The sequence below is a fragment of the Seriola aureovittata genome, chromosome 23 (assembly GCF_021018895.1).
Source record: "Seriola aureovittata isolate HTS-2021-v1 ecotype China chromosome 23, ASM2101889v1, whole genome shotgun sequence".
NCBI classification, from domain to species: domain Eukaryota; kingdom Metazoa; phylum Chordata; class Actinopteri; order Carangiformes; family Carangidae; genus Seriola; species Seriola aureovittata.
In genome coordinates, this window is record NC_079386.1 from 3,781,637 (window position 1) to 3,800,118 (window position 18,482).

The window sequence follows — 18,482 nt, forward strand, 5'->3', positions numbered from 1 at the left end:
TGAACGAACCCTGCTGCATTTCAGTCTCATGACAGTGAAAAAACACTATGAGGAGTGTGACGCCTGACAGCTGGGGTGGAAGCAGCTAAGACTGAGGAAGGTGACATATTTTGAGTGAGAGTGAGAGTGTGTGTGTGTGTGTGTGTGTGTGTGTGTGTGCGTGCGTGCGTGCGTGCGTGTGAAATCTCAGATTCATTTCTCTGCCCACAATATGTATCAAGTGATACATGCATCTGGCATGTGTGCGTCCATGTGCATCTGTGTTTGTGGGGGTGCACATTTCTGTGACAGCAATGGATGGAAATTTACTCATCTCTTGGCACTATTAGTCATCACTGTGCTATTGTTGAATAAAAAGCCAAAAATGCAGACCAAAACTCATTTAGCTGGAAAATTACTCAATTATAGGATAGGGAGTAGGTCATTGGAAAAATATAGTGAGGTATTTCGTTACTACCAAGTGAAAATCAATATGATTTTGTGCATGCTTCCAAATGGATTGATTTCCCTATCTCGGTTTACCTCTTGCAATTAATTTGATACCGCAGGTTTCGGTTTTTACTCACATGAGCAAGGTTAACAGCGCTAGCTATCTCACACGACTGGAAAATATAATCATATATAAAACATCCTTCTGCCATAGTATTCCATCCTTTACATAAAGTATTAAGAGCCATGTAAGGCACCTGCAGGAGAAGAAATCTCTAGCATCCACAACATCATGTTTCACTCAACCAGCGGTGGCAAAGTTGTTTGTTTGGAAGTAGCTGCCATGGCTCAAAAGGCCGTCAGAAACTCAAACTAGCTAAACTGCAGTCCAATGAGAAATCATCACAGTGTAATGTTGAGAGTGGGGTCAAAAAGCCTGAACGCCCACAGGAATCGAGGTTCCTTACCTCAACGATGAAGCTGCACTGTTGACACTGTGTGGTTACAGGTGCAACTCTGTAAAGAATTATCTGCTGTGATTAATATTTTGTTTAACATGGTTTTCTCTCATAAAAAGTGAAAAAATGGAAAACTGGGTCTGAAGTTCAGGCTTTGGGTTTATTTACCACCCCCCCGGGGGGGCAGGATTGGTTCCTTGGGGTTTGTGACGTATAAAACCCCGGCTGTCTGAATCTGTTTTTATGAGACTGTCACTGGTTCACTGCAGATCAAGGAGGAAACACTCAGTCATGGTGTTGACTGATTATTTCACTCATCATATGTACCGTATGTATTATATAAAATAATCATATGGATGTTAACAAGGTTAAACACTCGATTTTCATCAGAGGGGGTCTTTAAGTCCGTTTCACCTCCAGTGGTGATGTTGAAATGTCGGTGTGGTCAGTAGAGCTAGGCTTGATTGCTACACCTGTAGCCACACCCAACAGTGATGTCACAGTATACTGATTTACATTTGAGTCCTTGTCACTGCTGCGAGGTCAGTCGTTAAACCAGTGGACCTCAGCTAAAACAGGATTTTCAGGGGGTGTTAAGTTACTCTTTAAGGGTCTAGTGCTAGTAACAATTTAATGGCACTGAAACATTTTCCCATGTTTTCAGGCATTCTGGCAGGCAGAGCAAGTTCTATAAAAAATAATATTGGTTTGAGAACATAGTGCAGATTGCTACCATTATGCTTTACTCGAGCCTGGAAAAGGCTTACCTTCAGTTTGACATTGTGTCTTACTGTGTGTCCACAGATATGAGTCGATGAAATGTGGGAGCTGTAACACCTTTAGCATGCACACCGGTGAAGAATTTCATCTGAATTCCATCCTCTCCAGCGTCAGTGATTAAAGGAAATTCATATCAGTGAATGAATATCAAAACAAATTACCTGAACACACAAAAACTGTCCAATCACTAACATTAATGGCAGATTAGATCAATTTCGGCTGTTATTATTCTGTATAAAATATTAGTGTGCAAATGGGGTTAAGCCAATTTACGAAAAAAGACAAAGTGGAACAAAGGCTGAAGGCGGCTCTATTGTCAAAACACCGTTATCACTCACCTCACCTCATTAGCTTTAGGCGCCGTCCTGTTTGTCTGACTCACTCTCTACAGAGATGGATTTTTCACTAACGCAGAATAAACTGGAAAAGTTAAGAGAGCACTTTTCTCAACACGCACATCACTACAGCGTACATCTGGTGCATCTCCACTAGAAAGAGCCTGTTTACCTTTTGAAGCCCACAAAAATAAGATTGTGACATGAATAGGAAAAGAGTACTTTGCATATGCTGCACGAGAGCTCTGCTGGTAAAAACACAGATTAAAATATTATCTGCATTTCCCTAAATGCGCCATATTTTGTTCTAATGCAAGTATTTGCCTGTAATTTTTGATAGCAACTGACAGGAAACCCTTTATCACACAGGTAACTGTTTGCTGGCTGAGATATAATAATATTTTAAAGATCATAAGTGCTCTCCACCTTTGTTGAAAAGTATAGAGCTCTGAGACTACAATAATTTCCATCTTAAAGCCTCTGAAAGCTGCCGGTAATGTATGCAAACACAGGGAGTAAATTAAGATGCAAGGAGGTGTAAATAATGATACGTCCAAACCTTACTGCTCATAATAAAAATAACGGTTGAGAAAAGAGGTTTTGAGTGCCTTTAACACTTGCTACTTTCTAGCCTTCTTGGCCCGGTACCATGTTTTCACTGCAGGAATATCTTATAATTTCCTGTGCAGCCCGGTAACGCTGGGATTTAGATTCATACTGGACGAGCTGGCACCTTACAATTTACATCCAGTGCCAAGTCCTGTGCCTGTCAGGGTGGCGGATAGACAAGCATTAGACTTTCAAACAGGAGACCAGAGGTCCCATTCTGTCACAGACTAGCAGTCAGTCTTCAAATTTTTATTAACCAGAAGCAGAATCTTTCCCTAACCTCAACCGAGCGTTTTGGTTGCCATGCACAAGCAAACTAAAACCAAGCCTAACTGGTAGTGCAGTAAAATGCTGGCAACTGATCAACACAGAGCAGATGCGCTGTCTTGTCAACCTGTTACTATCGGGTGACAAAAATGATCTAGATCAGGGGGTTTTAAAAGAGACTGAGAGACTCCCCTCAGACGAACCTTGAAAAAAGGCGCTCCCTCTACCCACCTTAGTCCAATTGCTTTGTCTTGTTCAATTCCTGGATGGCAATGGGATCACGATTGTGTTATTTGAGCCAATAAAAACTCAACAATTGAGCCAAGAAAGCCTAATACTGCTATTTGACATAAGCTCATCTATAGTGATTCCTCTGCCAAAGATTCCAATACGCTGTATTTTGGGACACACAGTCACACTGTGTGTCTCAGTCTGCTCTGGAGTGACTGCTTTAGGTGGATAGGCCAAAGGGTATGACATTAGCAGATGGAGTACTTGCGCCCTACATGCTTTGCCATATGTCACGCCAAATCTCATCCCATCTATCGCTAAGAGTAGGTGTTGTTGGCTGCTGAAAGGCCACTTTCCAAACAGATATCATCACCCTGACATCCTGACCTTACCGGAGCTGAGGGCTTTAAGGCTCTGCTCCGCTACCACATCTAGTCGTATTACGGAGGGAGGGCAGGGTCACAATACAGTGCAATGAAAACACAAGGCTGATCCTTCACTTCCTGAGCCTCTTAGAGCACTCCAAAGTTTCAGAAATAAAAAGGTCGAGAGGGTCAATAGCTGACAAACGGTAGTTTTAGCAGTGGTAACACCGCAAACGGAGAAAGACTAACGGAGAATCAATACTGCATGTAAATGCTATTTGAGTGGTTCACTAATGATTCGGAAGAACTTGCTCCATTAGCGTCTCAAAAATGCAACCAAATTGATCCTCTGATTATTATGAATCTTACTGTTACTGGGGTTAACATTAAAATATGCAACATTTTAATGTTAATGAAAATGTCAATTATTGTGAATCTTTCTGTTGCCATTGTGCTTTTGGTTTGCATTTGCAAGCTCTCTGCACAAATTATGATGCAGTGATGTGATGTAGTTACGGTGGGATTACTGTGCTGTAAAGTAACAAGGGATCTATAACAGTAAATGAGAATAGCATTCAATCGAATACATGGTATTTTTTATGCAGCTTTAATTTAGCTGGAGCCAGAATAATTACCCTGGAGATACTGCAGTAGTTACCTTGTATTCATATTGGCTCATATCTAGAAGCTCAAGACATTAAATCCTGATTTGCCCTCTACTGTAGAGATCAAGGATAGATAGTATTTTATATTTTATTCCTCAGAGGCCGTGTGTGTGTGTGTGTGTGTGTGTGTGTGTGTGTGTGTGTGTGTGTGCAGTATATAATGTATGTATGACTAACATCAATAGTGCTGCTTACCCTGCTATGGTTATATTCTTTTTGCCACGAAAGCCTAAGTGAATGTGAGCAAGAAAACCTATCTGCATGGCCCAGCCAGTGGAGAGACTTTGTTACTCTGATTTTCTTACTTGAATTCGAGGCTTTAGTTACTGTAAGGCTCTGGAGGGAGAATTGACCAGGAGATGTCATGGTATTGAATAAATTGTTGTCTGTAGCTCTGTCTGGTTCGCTCTCCCCTCCCTCTTGCCTTTATACACTCAACGCACTATTGTGGTGGTCTTTTATACACTGTTGTGTGTGTGTGTGTGTGACTGAGTGGCCGTGAAGTAGGGGCAGTGCTGGACAAGGGTGCTCAGTCAACCATGAAATATAAAGGTTAAATAAAATGTTGTTTGCACAAAAAAAAAGAAAAAAAGTGCTGAAACCCTGTGTTTCAAGCCTGTGATAGATTATAGCTCGAGCAGCACTGGCGAATAACCACATAAATATTGAAACACAACAGCTGAATTAAAAAAAAACAATGGCTAAAGTGGTCTTTCCATTTTAGTGCCAGAAAGCCGGGCAGCATGTGGAATTTATGAAAAACTGCAAGAACTGATGACGTTCTCTGACAAGATAAATATTTGTCACACACACATACAAATTTGGCATGGCCTAAACCACCATTTAAGATAATTTTACAATAATGCAGAATCCAAACAGAAATGAGTTCAGAGCCCTGTTCTGGGATAAAAAGACAAAACAGCTTCACTCTCCATCTCCTCCCTGCTGCAGAGAAACACACAACATTCCCAGTGCGTGGGCGACATCTAGTGGTCAAACTGCTGAATAGACATCCTCTGAACATTATTTGAATGTGTGTCATGCCAGTGGCTGCACACATAATAAGTGGTGCAATTCGTCATACACCGAGGCCACTTCCACGCCTGGTGGAGGCTTTTGAAGTTTTTGGATTGCACTCCACGAAGTCCAACACAAACAGTGCTCAAGTGTGTTTTAAGAGCACAGATACGACGCGCATATAGTGGAGTCACAGAATGTGAGCAAAGTTCACATACAGGCGCGTTTGTATGACTCTACAGAAGTCCCTTCCACTGACTGCACTGATTTCCTAACTTTAACCATCACAACAACACAAGAACACTTTAACATTTTGCAAAGTTTAACTTAAAGGTAGAGTAAGTGATTTTAATTTAATACACTTTTTTTAACTTTTTTTTTTTTTTATCAGATTCAGCTCTGTTCTGTGTGTGCTGAAAAATAGGTTCAAATATGACTGGTGCACTCTTCTGAAGCCTGTACTACGAAGCAGGATTTGAGGTTATGGAGGAAACGTCAGGTTTAACTCTGGGTTTTCACTCCTACAACAGTGTTTCACTTGTTACCGGGATAAATCACCATGGTAACTGAACTCCTAACCTGCTCAGGCACAGGTTAACTTCAGAGGATCAGATCAAAACCTGCCAAACTACTGACCAAAAAGATCACTGGAAAAAGAGTCATCTTTCCTACAGGATCCTGACGGGAACAAAACAATTACAATTAAGTGATAAATAATAATGAGCATTCGATTTTTATTTTAAACTTTTAAAAATCTGACAAATTGTTTTATTGTACCAGACCTTGCAAGTGTCCACTCTGGTTTTGAGCAGAGCTTCTGACAAAGTTAATTAGACGAGGAAAGTTAATCAGACTAATCAACTACATAACAACTATTATAGCTCCATTTTAATTGGACAAAGACTCTTTAATTTCAACAGGATTCCTGACAGTGTTCTTCCTCACTGCAGCTCAGAATAACATGAGGAGAGTCTGTGACCAGAACTGGAAATAAAAACTAAACCTCTGATGTCTTTGATCAGAACAATGATCCACACACTGTTAAATATTTCCATGATTATAAATGAACATTTCAGTCAGACTGACTCATCAAAGTCATCCAATACTTTTCCTCTCTTCTCTCCTCTCTACCAGGGTATGTTGAACTTGCTTTGTAGTACAGGCCTCAGCACTGCTTACTCTACCTTTAATGACAAATATAAACTCTGATTCTTATCTAAACCTGATCATTCTGACTCATGTTATTACTGACAATTCAATAAATATTCAGCTGCATTCTCTAAACATACTAAACCGTTTTTTTGTTTGAGGGTAGAATGACCAATGAAAGAGCACATATAGTTTCTATCTCCTCAGCTGGTGTTAGAGGTTGATCAAAGTCAAGTCCCCACCTTTTTACACACACACAAAAATATAATAAAAACTCACAGACACACAAGCACCGTGGCAAACATGAGGTTTTCTCCATTTGTTTCCATCACCGTGGCTGGCTGCACTTACCTGTGGGCTAGTTGCTCAATTGTCAGTGGCCATGATAGAAATAACAGTTTGCTACCATTCTGTCAGCATGGGGCAGAAAAACATTAGCTTTCTCCGAAAACAAGTACACACCAGGTGCTGCCATCTCTCAGAGGATAAGCAATTAGCTTTCTGGGGGCCAAATCTACAGTTTGTCCCACATAGAGAAAACAAGCAACACCTGTGTGTGCAGCCAAGTGGAGCCGAGACTCAGCGCTGCATAATAGAAAATAGGAACATCCAACAGGGGAGTGTCAAGTTGCCCTTTTCTGAATGCATTTTTTTTTTTTTTTGGGGGGGAGACAGTTGACAGGAAAATGAATAGAATGGGTAATATTCAGGGGAGAGCGAGGGAAATAATTTCATGGCTGAATGTGGTGGGCAAGTGAAGAGGACTGCAGGATGAAAAATCCTTATGATTATGCAAGTGAAACATTAATTAAATCTCTGACAGAAAAGGGGAAAATAAAGTGACAGAACTTATGGGAAGGAGAAAAATACAGCTGAGATTAATTATTGAACAAAAAGATTGGGACGGACGTACAAATGAGGCAGAATGAAAAGTGGCAATGAGAGAAAGGTGTGCTATAAACCGATGTTTATGGGAAGAAAATATGGAAGAGCGGAGAGAGAGGTGTCACTCGTCCTGAGGTCAGGAGAGAGCAGAAAAGGGCCACTGCACAGGATAAAGATGAGATAGACAGATACATTTTAGTCAGAAAAATGGATAGAACCACTTACTGAGGCTACAGTCTATCCTGATACAATCTGGCGGGAGAGAGAGCGAAATGGTGAGTCCAAAAAAAAAAACAAAAAAAAGAAAAAAAAAAGAAAGAGACAGAAAGAAAGAAAAAAAGAAAGAAAGAGAGAGAAAGAGAAGAAAGGATAAAGAGAAAAAAAGACATTTTACATCCTTCAAGGTACATTCTGCAGACAACCAAGCAATGCTCTGGGGCCACCATCCGGGGACAGGCTCTGAGTCAGGATCACCCTTTTCCTCCGTCAGTCCCATCATCCATTCCACCTCCTTCCACCCGATACCCCCCAAAGCGCACCAGAAGGCAAGACTTACACCAGTGGATCTACACAGCAGGTCAGCATGATGACACCTCTACTTTTATCATATTTATGAAAATAAACTATGCAAAACGCTCTACTGTTAACATACACACATATAGTAACAGTGTGTGTGATTTCAGAGCCGATATCAAAATGCGAATTGTGAACTTGGAATTATAAGGTTCTATCTGGAAGGAGTGCAGGACTGAAATATTGAACATCAAACATTTAACACAACACATGCACTTTTCATCTTTTTCAATACAGTGCACAGTATATCAAATGCTTTTTTTATTTTTTATTTTTTATACATAATCATAATACCACTATATAAAGCATGCAATTGTTCAAATATCATGACCATATCATTAAACAAGTCAGATAGAGCCAAATAATTTCAACCTCACAAAATTTAGTGATTTTTTTTTTTTTTGTCCACAATTAGACTGCCTAAATATCTTCGGGTGTTTGCTTTCTTCAATGGGATTGCAGTCAAAGCCATTAGGTTCACACTGTGTACAAATACACTTTTGAGAGAAGGTCTTGCACATTTAACTTCAGCCCCGTTGACGTGGGCGTGCAAAGACAATTTGAGAAGCATTTGCCTTCTGCAGCACTTCGGGCATGAGAAACCCAACAGTGTAAAAGACAAGAAAGGGTGATCTGCACATCCCAGCCACCTCACGCCTGGTGCACACGAACCACAAGAAATAAGACCCCGGTGTGTAATGTCTGCTGCATGTGGTGCGACCAAAACGCAGAGTTGGTTCAAAAGTTTTGTTCTTTAACTGGAAGACTCAGTGTGTCAGTAAATATCTGCTCTGGTTTAGTGTCCTACAGCAAGAAAGTAAATCATGAACTGGATCAATGAAGTATCAAATTGTTACCCCCCCACTAGAATCACATATCTTAAAATGAATTCATTACTATTCTGCCCCATCTAGTGGCTGCAAACGACATGTGCATGTGGCAGTGTGGTTGGGTTGTGGTCTCGAGCTGTCAACCGCTACAGAATAGTGGACACAAACAGCCAGGGACCGGCATCACTCTGTACAGATGTGAGAAAGGGGGGGGGGGGGGGGGGTGGCCTGTAATACAGACACTATTCCATTGAAGTGTCTTTACAGGCCACACATGCTGGTTGTTGGTGCGCAGTGATGTTTTCTGAAACACATGTTTGTGCAGTTTTTTTTCATTTATGTAAAACTGGTTCCTACATGATGTGAATGTTTTTTTTAATACTGATAATCAGTCAAAGGAAAGTCTGATGGTGTTAAAGCTGCCAGTGGCTGCCTTAGCTTCAGCTGACACACTGCACATTGAACAGGTTATGATCATTATCCATCACTTATAAATATCATTGGGGCTAAATGTGTCCAATTAAAGCCTTTCTTCGAGATTAATTAGCAGGATTTTAATGATCTTTAACAAGCACTAAAGCCTAAACAGATATCGAGGATTCCCTAATGATGCATTTCACTTTAGGAGTAATTAATTTTCTTGTAAATTAACTATGAAAATCCTGAGTGGCGCTGTGGTGGCAGTCAACAGTCTGCCTTTTTTTAAGGTGTCATTTAATCCCAATTTAAAACAGAGAAATTTAACTTTTATATAAATAGATTTTTGGACTTACTCTTTATGGATTAGCTGCGAGTGTGTGGTTGGGGGATCGCTAACAGGTGAATCTGTGACTCTGTGTACAAACTACAGCTGTGAGCCGGTCTCTCTGACTGTTTGATCCGAGGGCCGCAGACATACAGGCCATTGAAGGGATGAAAAGTTCCATCTTGGCCCGGTGGGGTGTTTATGAGTGACAGAAGAAGAAGAGGAAGAGAGAGAGAGAAGGAGATAGAAGCGAGAGAGAGAGAGAGAGAGAGAGAGAGAGAGAGAGAGAGAGGAATGGCCACCTTTGTTTATCCCACCGCCCACTTCCTGTCTCTATGGTGGCTTAAACTCCCATATTCCAGGTCGCACCTCTGTCATACTCCTCCTGGTTCACAGCTGCAAGTCTATTCCTTCAATAGATCAGGACTTAATGTATCCAGAGCTGGAGCTGGAAGGTCATACCCATCTTCCCCAGAGCGCTAATATTCATTGCAGTGAAATTTTAATAAGTCAAAAGGTCTGCACTCATGCAGCCTTTTATTAGAGAGAATGCATTTGCTCTCTGTATGAAACCATCCATCTTACAAGCCTTACTCTACAATCTCTTCTCTGACCTTCTCAGCACTAAGATTGCCCTTCAGACCTCTTTACATCCACTCCTTCTTTGACCTCATCTGCAATTACGTATGATGAGGATTCATATCTTCTTTTAGCACCGCCGCTGGGCAGAAGTGGAGCCGACCAGCCCCTCAGCTAACTCTGGAAAAAAAAGGGGGGAATAAAGCTGAACCATGAGGAAGAGCGAGACAGGAGCGAGGCCACCTTGAAGCTTCTAGAGACAGGTTAGTGGGGTAAGGGCCGGGCGGGGGATACTGTTACAGATGGAGCTTTTTAACGGGAGGAGGTGCTGTGGGGCTTCACAGGGAACAAAAAAAGAAGACAATGAATGAAGAGTCTAAGAATATGTAAGAGGAATGACTGCAGGGTGGCTCCCCTCAGTGGGCGAGATAACTGTACAGGGGATGCCTTTACATTTTACTTAACATTTTTTGGTCTTATCTTCCTGCAGCAAGCACTTTATCAATTTGTGGAGGAGAAGTTTCTGTATTTGTACCTCAGTTTCCTCAAATAAATAGCCTTTAGGCACAGTTAGCATCCCTCAAGTAAACCCATGGGTAACGATGGGTGTAAGTTAGCTTGTCAGCTTACAGCTCTGCCAACTGCACTCGATAAATGAAATAAAGTGTACTCTATGATACAAAATAAATCTGATGTAACTGAGGGCCAAATTTAGAAGCTTTTCCCACCCATCTGATGATGGAAAAAATAATGGGCTTAAACTCAAAATGCCAAACCATTCCTTTCAGTTCAGCTGTATACGATGCTAAAAAGACAGCATGAAGACGAGGAGAGAGGGGGATGCTGGGGGAAAGGTTAGCAGGGACATCTACGATGAATCACGGTGGCCTACCGAGGTTCACGGTGAGCTTGACTCGCCCTCCGTCGAGCTCCAGTCGCAGGGTGTCCGCCGACTCCTTGGAGGTGGTGGCCATGAGCAGGCCGTACGCCCGCTGGGACATGAACCGCAGCGCCACGTCCTCGGCCTCCGTGTGCATGGTGACCGGCATGATGATCTTCAGGTACATGCTGCCGTCATAACTCAGCACCGTCGCCTCTGGATTGGGGGTGAAGGGAGGGACAGGAGGGTGACAAAGTGGGTAACTCATAACACAGCCTACAGAGGGATAGAGACTCAGATAAGCCCAGACGGAGGCACGGAGATCGACTGGATACGACAGCCCAGTATCAACGGCGTAAGTGAAAGCATTTGTCAAATTCAATGTCGATCTGAATGACAATGAAAAAAAAAAAGCCTACACTGCAGATCTAGTTCTTGCATTTAGACCTCATGGACTATATCAACCAAACAAAGGTGTGGTCATGTGTCTTAGAATACGTACACATTTTCATTTTTCTGTCTTTGCCTTTAAAAAAAAATGTAATTTGAAAATGTAATCAGAATATAAGAAAAATATCAGAATAGAAGATCCTCTGTTTGTAAAAATAAGAGCATTCGGATGTCACATCTACAACATAATATCAAGGGGGGCGTCCCATATGTAGAGGCTACAGTCCTCGCTGCAGCAGGCCCCGGTTCGAGTCCCGCATCGGACGGCCCTTTACTGCATGTCATTCCCCCTCTCTCTGCCTCCCCATTTCCTGTCTCTCTCTACTATCCTGTCCAATAAAGGCACAAAAATATACTTTACTAAATATACTTTAAAAAATAAAAAAAAAACATAATATCAAGGGGACATCAACATTCACTCAGAATGATGATCAAAGCCATGTGTGTCTTAAAACTGACAACATATCATACCGATAGAGATAATATAATAATAATCAATCACCGCTGAACTCTTCAGGCATGTAAGAGGGTGTCTAAGCTGGGTGACAGCATGTAGACTGCACCTCCAGGCCTTTCGTTTTATCTGTTTGTGTTCTCGTAATCCTTGATATTTCTCTAATACATGTAATTATGTCTTCACTTGTGTCAAGCTAATGTTTGCAAGTGTGCAGATTATGCTCAGGACTTCTTACATGCCTGGTACATTTTCATCAGATGACACATCCACCACCCAAAGCACAAAGTGAAAACACTCATTATAGGAAACAAGAAAATGTTCATAATAACTCCAAAATCATACTTTTCAAGCTTAGAAAAATGTCAAAAACATCCTTATTCACCCTCGCTGAGACCGTGCTTACGCGCTTGAAAATCAGCCGCGCCATAAATAAACTGCTGTGGAGAGTGACAGATCCCTGAGGACTGCTCTTATTTTGTAGTGTGGGTCAATATGTGTCACCGTGATGGACATGAGTCACCGTCACAGGGGTACTTCACACATTTAGGATTTAGAGTGTGCATAAACATGATGCTAAAAGATGCAGTAAAATACCTGCTGTGGGTGGGCAAACTGGTCCAAGCAGTAATATTGTACTTCACACACACTCGACCAACACACTTCACCTTCTATGAAAAAGACCTAATTTCCCTAAAAAATGCGATGAAAAGGAAACATCAGTCAATCAAAACAATCCAAATCTCACAAAGATTATTCATTCATCACCACAACCCTGCTCAAAACGCCTATGTTTTTAATTTCATGTGGTCTGGAGGAATCGTGTATTATCCTCTTGGTTTTCTTCCCCTAGTCAATATCATTGATTGTCCTTACACTCTGGTAACTATGCACACACAGAGCAAAATGTGTCTGGTTATTAGAGAAGTGCTCTCTGCCGCAGTAACAGGCAGCTCCACTAGATGGCAGAGGAGCATCACTGAAAACACACCTGTCATCTGAGCACCGAAAGACAAAACTGTTGAAATATCACCCTTCAACATAAAGACATTCCATCCTCTACCTCCACTGTCCTGATTTGAATCCAATCTCTCCTTCCCTCATTACCCTCCTTGTCCCTCAAAATCCCATACTGTCATGGCTCACTCAACCCCCGGGGACGTGCAAAGACAAACCATGAAGTGAGGCGTCTGCAGCTAATTGGGATGAATCAGACGTGCGTGGTGCTGTTCGACTAGCCTCACCTTGCATCACTGTGGCGTATGCGCCACCTGGGTTTGCGTGACTGGCACAGATGGCAGCCGTAGGCCTGGCTGCTCCGCCACGCCGCTGCTGCCAGCCACTGGGAGCTTCAGTCTCGATCCCCTAACCCCGCCCACCCCTCCTCTCCCAGTCAGTGAGCGCTAATGCCACCCAGCCTCGGGTGGCATTTGGTTCACACAGAGCTCCCTGTGGAGCTCTTGCTCCTACTATACAGCAGCTGCTTGGCTGTGTCAAATACAAGGCAGTACACTGCCAAATGTGTTGAAATGCTCTTCTACACTTGTTTTCTTACTCTGGTTTATTAGATGGTGAGAAGACATTTACGATTTAGCAACTTTTCTTTGTTTCATGTTGGGGCCATCTGTGATTCCCTTCGCACACTTCAATACCGTCGTGTTCTACTGATGCCTTGATTATGAGAAATGTATGTGTCAATTTGTGTGTATTGTGACACCTCTATTCTGAATTGTGTATTATTGCAAACAAAGTCTTGATCCCTTCACCATCGCCCTCCTCACCTATCTCACAGTTGGTACCCAGGTATCCGGTGCCGATGCAGTCACAAATGTAGCGGTTCCAGCCCTCCTTGCACAGACCTGCGTTGCCACAGGGAGCACTGCTGCAGCGCTTCTGCAGCTCGCGGGTGCAGAAGCTGCTGACACCTAGAGCGCTCTGGATCTCGGCCAGACGGCGGACGTCGCGGCTCTTGCCGTCGATGAAGAGATCGCGGACGCAGCCTACGTAGCCGTAGTTTAGTAGCGCCGTCCAAACTTCTGGCGGCAGGACGAGGTCCGACTTAGACTCAGGCAGCCCGCCCAGGTACATGTCACTGTCCAGGTCCAGGATTTCACTGCCCTCTGGGGAGCTGAAGGGCATGCTGCGGCTGTTAACTGAGATAGATCCTAAAAGACAGAAACACAAAGATGACATAGTGGAGGTATTGGTCTAACTTTATGTGTGTGTGTGTGTCCCCTCCATGTAGCTTGTATTTAGTGAGTAAAGGTGTGTTTTAATGACTCAAAGACACAAATGATTGAAGATGTGTGGTCTGGATAGGTGGGTGATTGGGTGGGAGGCCAAGTGGGTGAGTGAGAGGGCAAGTAAGTGACTGGATGGGTGAGAGGGGCAGTAAGTGGATAATTTAGGGACATAGAACAGACAAACAAAAGGCAGGGAGAAAAGATGACAGTGGAGTGTGTGAGTGTGTGTGTGTGTGTGTGTGTGTGTGTGTGTGTGTGTGTATGTGTGTGTGTGTGTGTGTGTGTGTGTGTGTGTGTGAGTCTAATGTGTCTGTAATAGGCTAAATGGAGGAGAAGGGAAGCAGAATGCAGCGGGGAGTGGGTGAAACAAAAGGCCCTCTCTCCTTCTGTGATTAACGACTCCGTCTTAATTTTCTATTAAAAGCCAATTACAGCGGGAGCAGCAGCGAGATCACATGCATGCGTGCACACACACAGACACTCGTTCACACCCCTTCCTCATTATAAGACGCCATTAGGGTGAGATATAATGTCCAAGGTGCTCGCCCACCTACAGATCATTCATCAGACGCCACATGCTCAAGCATGATGCTCCTGTTGTGCCCACATGCAGACAGAGGGATTGGAACAAAACACACAGGTATGATGAATAAACTTACCTTAACAAATACCACTAGATGTATCATTAGTAACATGTGCAACTTGTTAGCTTAGCTTTAAGTTTGGGCATTCTTGGACTAGTATGGAGAGCTTGATAGTTTCAGACTGCGTCATATCAGTCTGCTTTTCTGTGACTGATAAATCTGTCAACCTTTCCAGTCTGCTGCTTACAGAAGCTACAACATACAACTTAAGTGTTAATAGATGAAGAATAAGTATGTGTGTAGTCCACAAGCATATCTGTGGTTTTCAAAGTTTAAAGTATTGTTATTGTGCCTTAGGGGGGGAACTGATTGGCAGCCGGGACGTACAAAGACACATGTAGCACCACAACACTTATGGGCATCGACGGACAGTATGACATGATGGCCAGAGTGATATGTGAGAGTTCATTCTTCAAGGTCAGAGTGCAAAGGTCTGTGCAAATAAGCGACCTCCAGACAACAGTAAAATACCACAGTATCTGCCATTTAACAAATGAACAGCAGCAGGAGCAAAGGAAAACATATATCTCTTGGTCCTCACAACAAGCACCCTAAACTGACTACCTGAGGGTGACAGTTCAAACTGGCACTCAGGAAGGAAGGAGCCTTAGACTCAGAACACTTAGAATCAGAGAATCATCTGCAAATGTGATAATGTGTCAAATGTAGAGAGTAGAAAGTAAATGTAGAGAGAGACAGCAGCCTTGTTTTGTAAAACACTATAGAGCTATCCACAGATCCTTACCTTCGAAAAGAAAACTTAAAGCTGGAAATAACAGCCAATGCGTGTCAGGGACATGGATATTTTTGCTGACGTGCTGTACAGAGGAGCACAGACTCGCTATGATACAAGATGACTGTGGATCTTTTTATCCTCAGTGATCATAATACTACCATAGAATCACAGCAGCAGTCACAAATACATACAATATATTTTCTTGAGAAGCTTTGTTCATACAGGTCAATTTAAGAATTTTCTAATCATGTACCAGGGGTAAAGTTATGTAACAGACATCAGATTGACATGAACCCGATATGAAACTAAGAATACCTGAACTGGCTATAAAACCATCTCGCAACACAAATTCTTGTTGCCAGTCTGAACATAGCACAAGTTTAAAGCGGCCCTCACCTTTCCTCCCTTCCCTCTGGAAATCCACATGGCACCATTCACCATCATTGACCTTCTTGTTGCTGGCCTTCAGCTTTGTTTTTCCCGAGCCCATATCGATCAGCAGGTACAAATACCCGTCCAGCAGCTCCATGGCAAAGTAATCAGTCTTCAGCTCCCTGCCGGGCTTCTGCTCTTTGGGACTCTGAGGGCGGCCGTGGCTGAACAGCAGGAGGCCGCTGGGCTCCGTGGTGCGGAAGTCAAAGGAGATAGAGCCCGTCTTCTTGGTGTTCCACTTGGGCAGGGAGATGTAAGACTCGGGGGTCTCGAAAGTAACGGGGTCCAGGGCCGCCACGTCCTCGCAGCGGAACACCAGGTCACCGTTCAGGGTGATTTTAGGGTCGCGCTCGATGGCCAGGCGTGACAGCTCCAGCTTGAAGTCATTGTTCTTGTACACCACCTAAATAGCAGAGAGGAGAGAAAGGTTATCATTCTGTATAAAATAGCGGTGCTGAAGGGATCGTGGGTTCAAATATAGCACACGGAACAGGATTATTATTTCTTCTCTATAGCATAAAAACAAAATGCAGCTGCAACAGAGAAGAACATCCCGTCCACGACACCGAGAGGCCGTGTGTCGGTTATAGCGGCTGCTGAGAAAGCTTGTCAGCGTGGGGAAATGAGGAATCAAACATGATTGAGATACACGACTTTCTGCTGAGCATCAGTGTGAAACCGGCATCGACAAAACTTACAACTGAAGCCGATTTTTCAATCTCCAACCTGCGATTCCCCTAACAAGAAAAATTTAGGTCAGACGAGTGCTCGGTTTACTGATGTTCCAATGATTCGGCGAGGAAATCCTTCACACTTTGAAAAATTCAAACACCGAGCAACCACTCGGGGCCACCAAGCCCCGAGTGGTTGCCGAGGGCATGCTTTCATTGATTCCACTGATGTCTGCGAGTGTTTGGGCTGCGTGGGCGCATCAAGCTCTGATCAGTGCTGTAGAAACTCCAAACTCTTGGTCCGATCCATGAAGTGCAAAAACTGTTTGTTGTTGTACAAAAAATATAGCTCAGAAATATCAGTATAGTTGTACAATAAATGGGGGGGAAACAAAATTAAAAGGCTCCAGGGGATTTCCAGACATGGGGAGAAGTGAATGTTGCCTGCAGCCTTAATGCAAATGGCTCCGACAGCCTTTGATGAAATACAGCTCTATTGTTTCAACTCAAAGTGTGTGTCTATTCCTCACTGTGTGCATTCATAATGGATTAAGTGCTAAAGGCAAAGTAAATTATCCTTGTCTTTCATAGTTTTAGTTTTCCCTTTATTTGTTGAAGACTCTGCAGACAGCGTTTTCAGAGGCCGTCCTCAAGGTAATAGTGTGAAGCAGCTGAGGTCTCGGCTTTTGTTTGTGTGTGTGTGTGTGTGTGTGTGTGTGTGTGTGTGTTCTCTCTCCTGACTGTAGCGCTCTTCACGCTCTCTCACACACCCACACATACACTCTGACAGGTAGTGAAAAAAAAAGAAAAAAAAAAAGGCTTCTCTGCATTTCTATCTTTGTTTCTTCCTGCGTCTGTCACAGGTACGAGGTTAAGGGGTTTGTTCTGTTATTGTAAATTCTCGGGTTTGATCCTGGCAGCAGCAGACTTGTTTCTGTTGAACTGTCACTGAGTAAAGACACAGAGGCACTACCTGCTCAGGTGTTCAGAACTTAACACTCCTCCTTTAATAAAAGCAAAGGCCGTATCAGTGGTTTTCCACGCTTCAGCCTGTTAACTACAAAATGTTAAATTACATTACTGCATAACATACCACTGGCAAGAGCTATCTATTTAATTTTTTTGTTTTATTTTTGGCCATTTTGCCTTTATTGAGAGAGACAGTGGAGAGAGACAGGAACAGCAGAGGAGAGAGGAGGTGAAATGCAGCGAGGCGCAGTAAGGCTGGGAACATTCTATTTGTGTGGTGTTTGTGTGGCGGCTGCGTCTTTGTTTTCATTTCAGCGCACATGTTAAAGGGTTAGAGTGCATTTTTCACACATGATACACGCGGTTCGCAGCAAAAATAGACAGGGAATGACAAGTGGGCTGCGCTTATATCAAGCTTTTCCAGTTTTATTACTTAAAGCCTCTACTACCCCACACACACACACACACACACACTGATGGAACAGCCATCAGATGCAATCTGAGGTTTAGTTTCTTGCTCAAGGACACTTCGACATGTGGAGTGGAAGAGCCGGGGATCGAACAGCCGACCTTCTGATTATTGAACCTACCTTCTGAGCCACAGCTGTTAAAAAAAAAAAAAAAAAAAGGCCTATTGATACTCATATTGACATTAGACCAGCAGCATTACATGAAACTAACACATTTCCCTTTAGTTTCAATGTATAGGTTCAATCTGACTATGACACAGAAATAATAAATTAAATTTAAAAAATACATTTATAATGAAAAGAAATCAGTAACTTGAAAAGTCTATGTAGAGAAATAGAGCTGGCACTTCAGCAACGCAGCAGACATGCACACACAACGCAGGCAGTGTGTTCCCAGCATAAGGTCTCAGGCTTGACACATGGTCCACACTTTTAACCAAATGAGCTATCACTGAGATTTTTTTTCCCCCTACATCTTGCTTCTTAACAAATCCATACTTAGCTGGATCATACCTGCAAATGACAGCTTACCCCCCCCCCCCCCCCCCCGAGTAGAAAGACGCTGAATCATTATCTGTGTATTAAGTCACCATTTGCTTTTGTTTGCATCGGCCTG

General features: G+C 42.9%; 1 protein-coding gene across 7 annotated transcripts in view; it reads right to left on the reverse strand.

The window, feature by feature from the left end:
- The window catches only part of nrxn2b (neurexin 2b), a 721,062-nt gene that overhangs the window by 361,690 nt on the left and 340,890 nt on the right, over nucleotides 1–18,482 (reverse strand). For 6 of the 7 annotated variants that reach the window (XM_056368788.1, XM_056368786.1, XM_056368783.1 and 3 more), the window contains 4 exons: nucleotides 15,721–16,159; nucleotides 13,483–13,866; nucleotides 10,810–11,013; nucleotides 7,416–7,442 (listed from right to left, as the gene is read on the reverse strand). In XM_056368788.1, the coding sequence (XP_056224763.1) occupies nucleotides 7,416–7,442; nucleotides 10,810–11,013; nucleotides 13,483–13,866; nucleotides 15,721–16,159 (1,054 nt within the window). The remainder of the gene's footprint in view (nucleotides 1–7,415; nucleotides 7,443–10,809; nucleotides 11,014–13,482; nucleotides 13,867–15,720; nucleotides 16,160–18,482) is intronic. The other variant, XM_056368784.1, reaches the window with a different exon arrangement.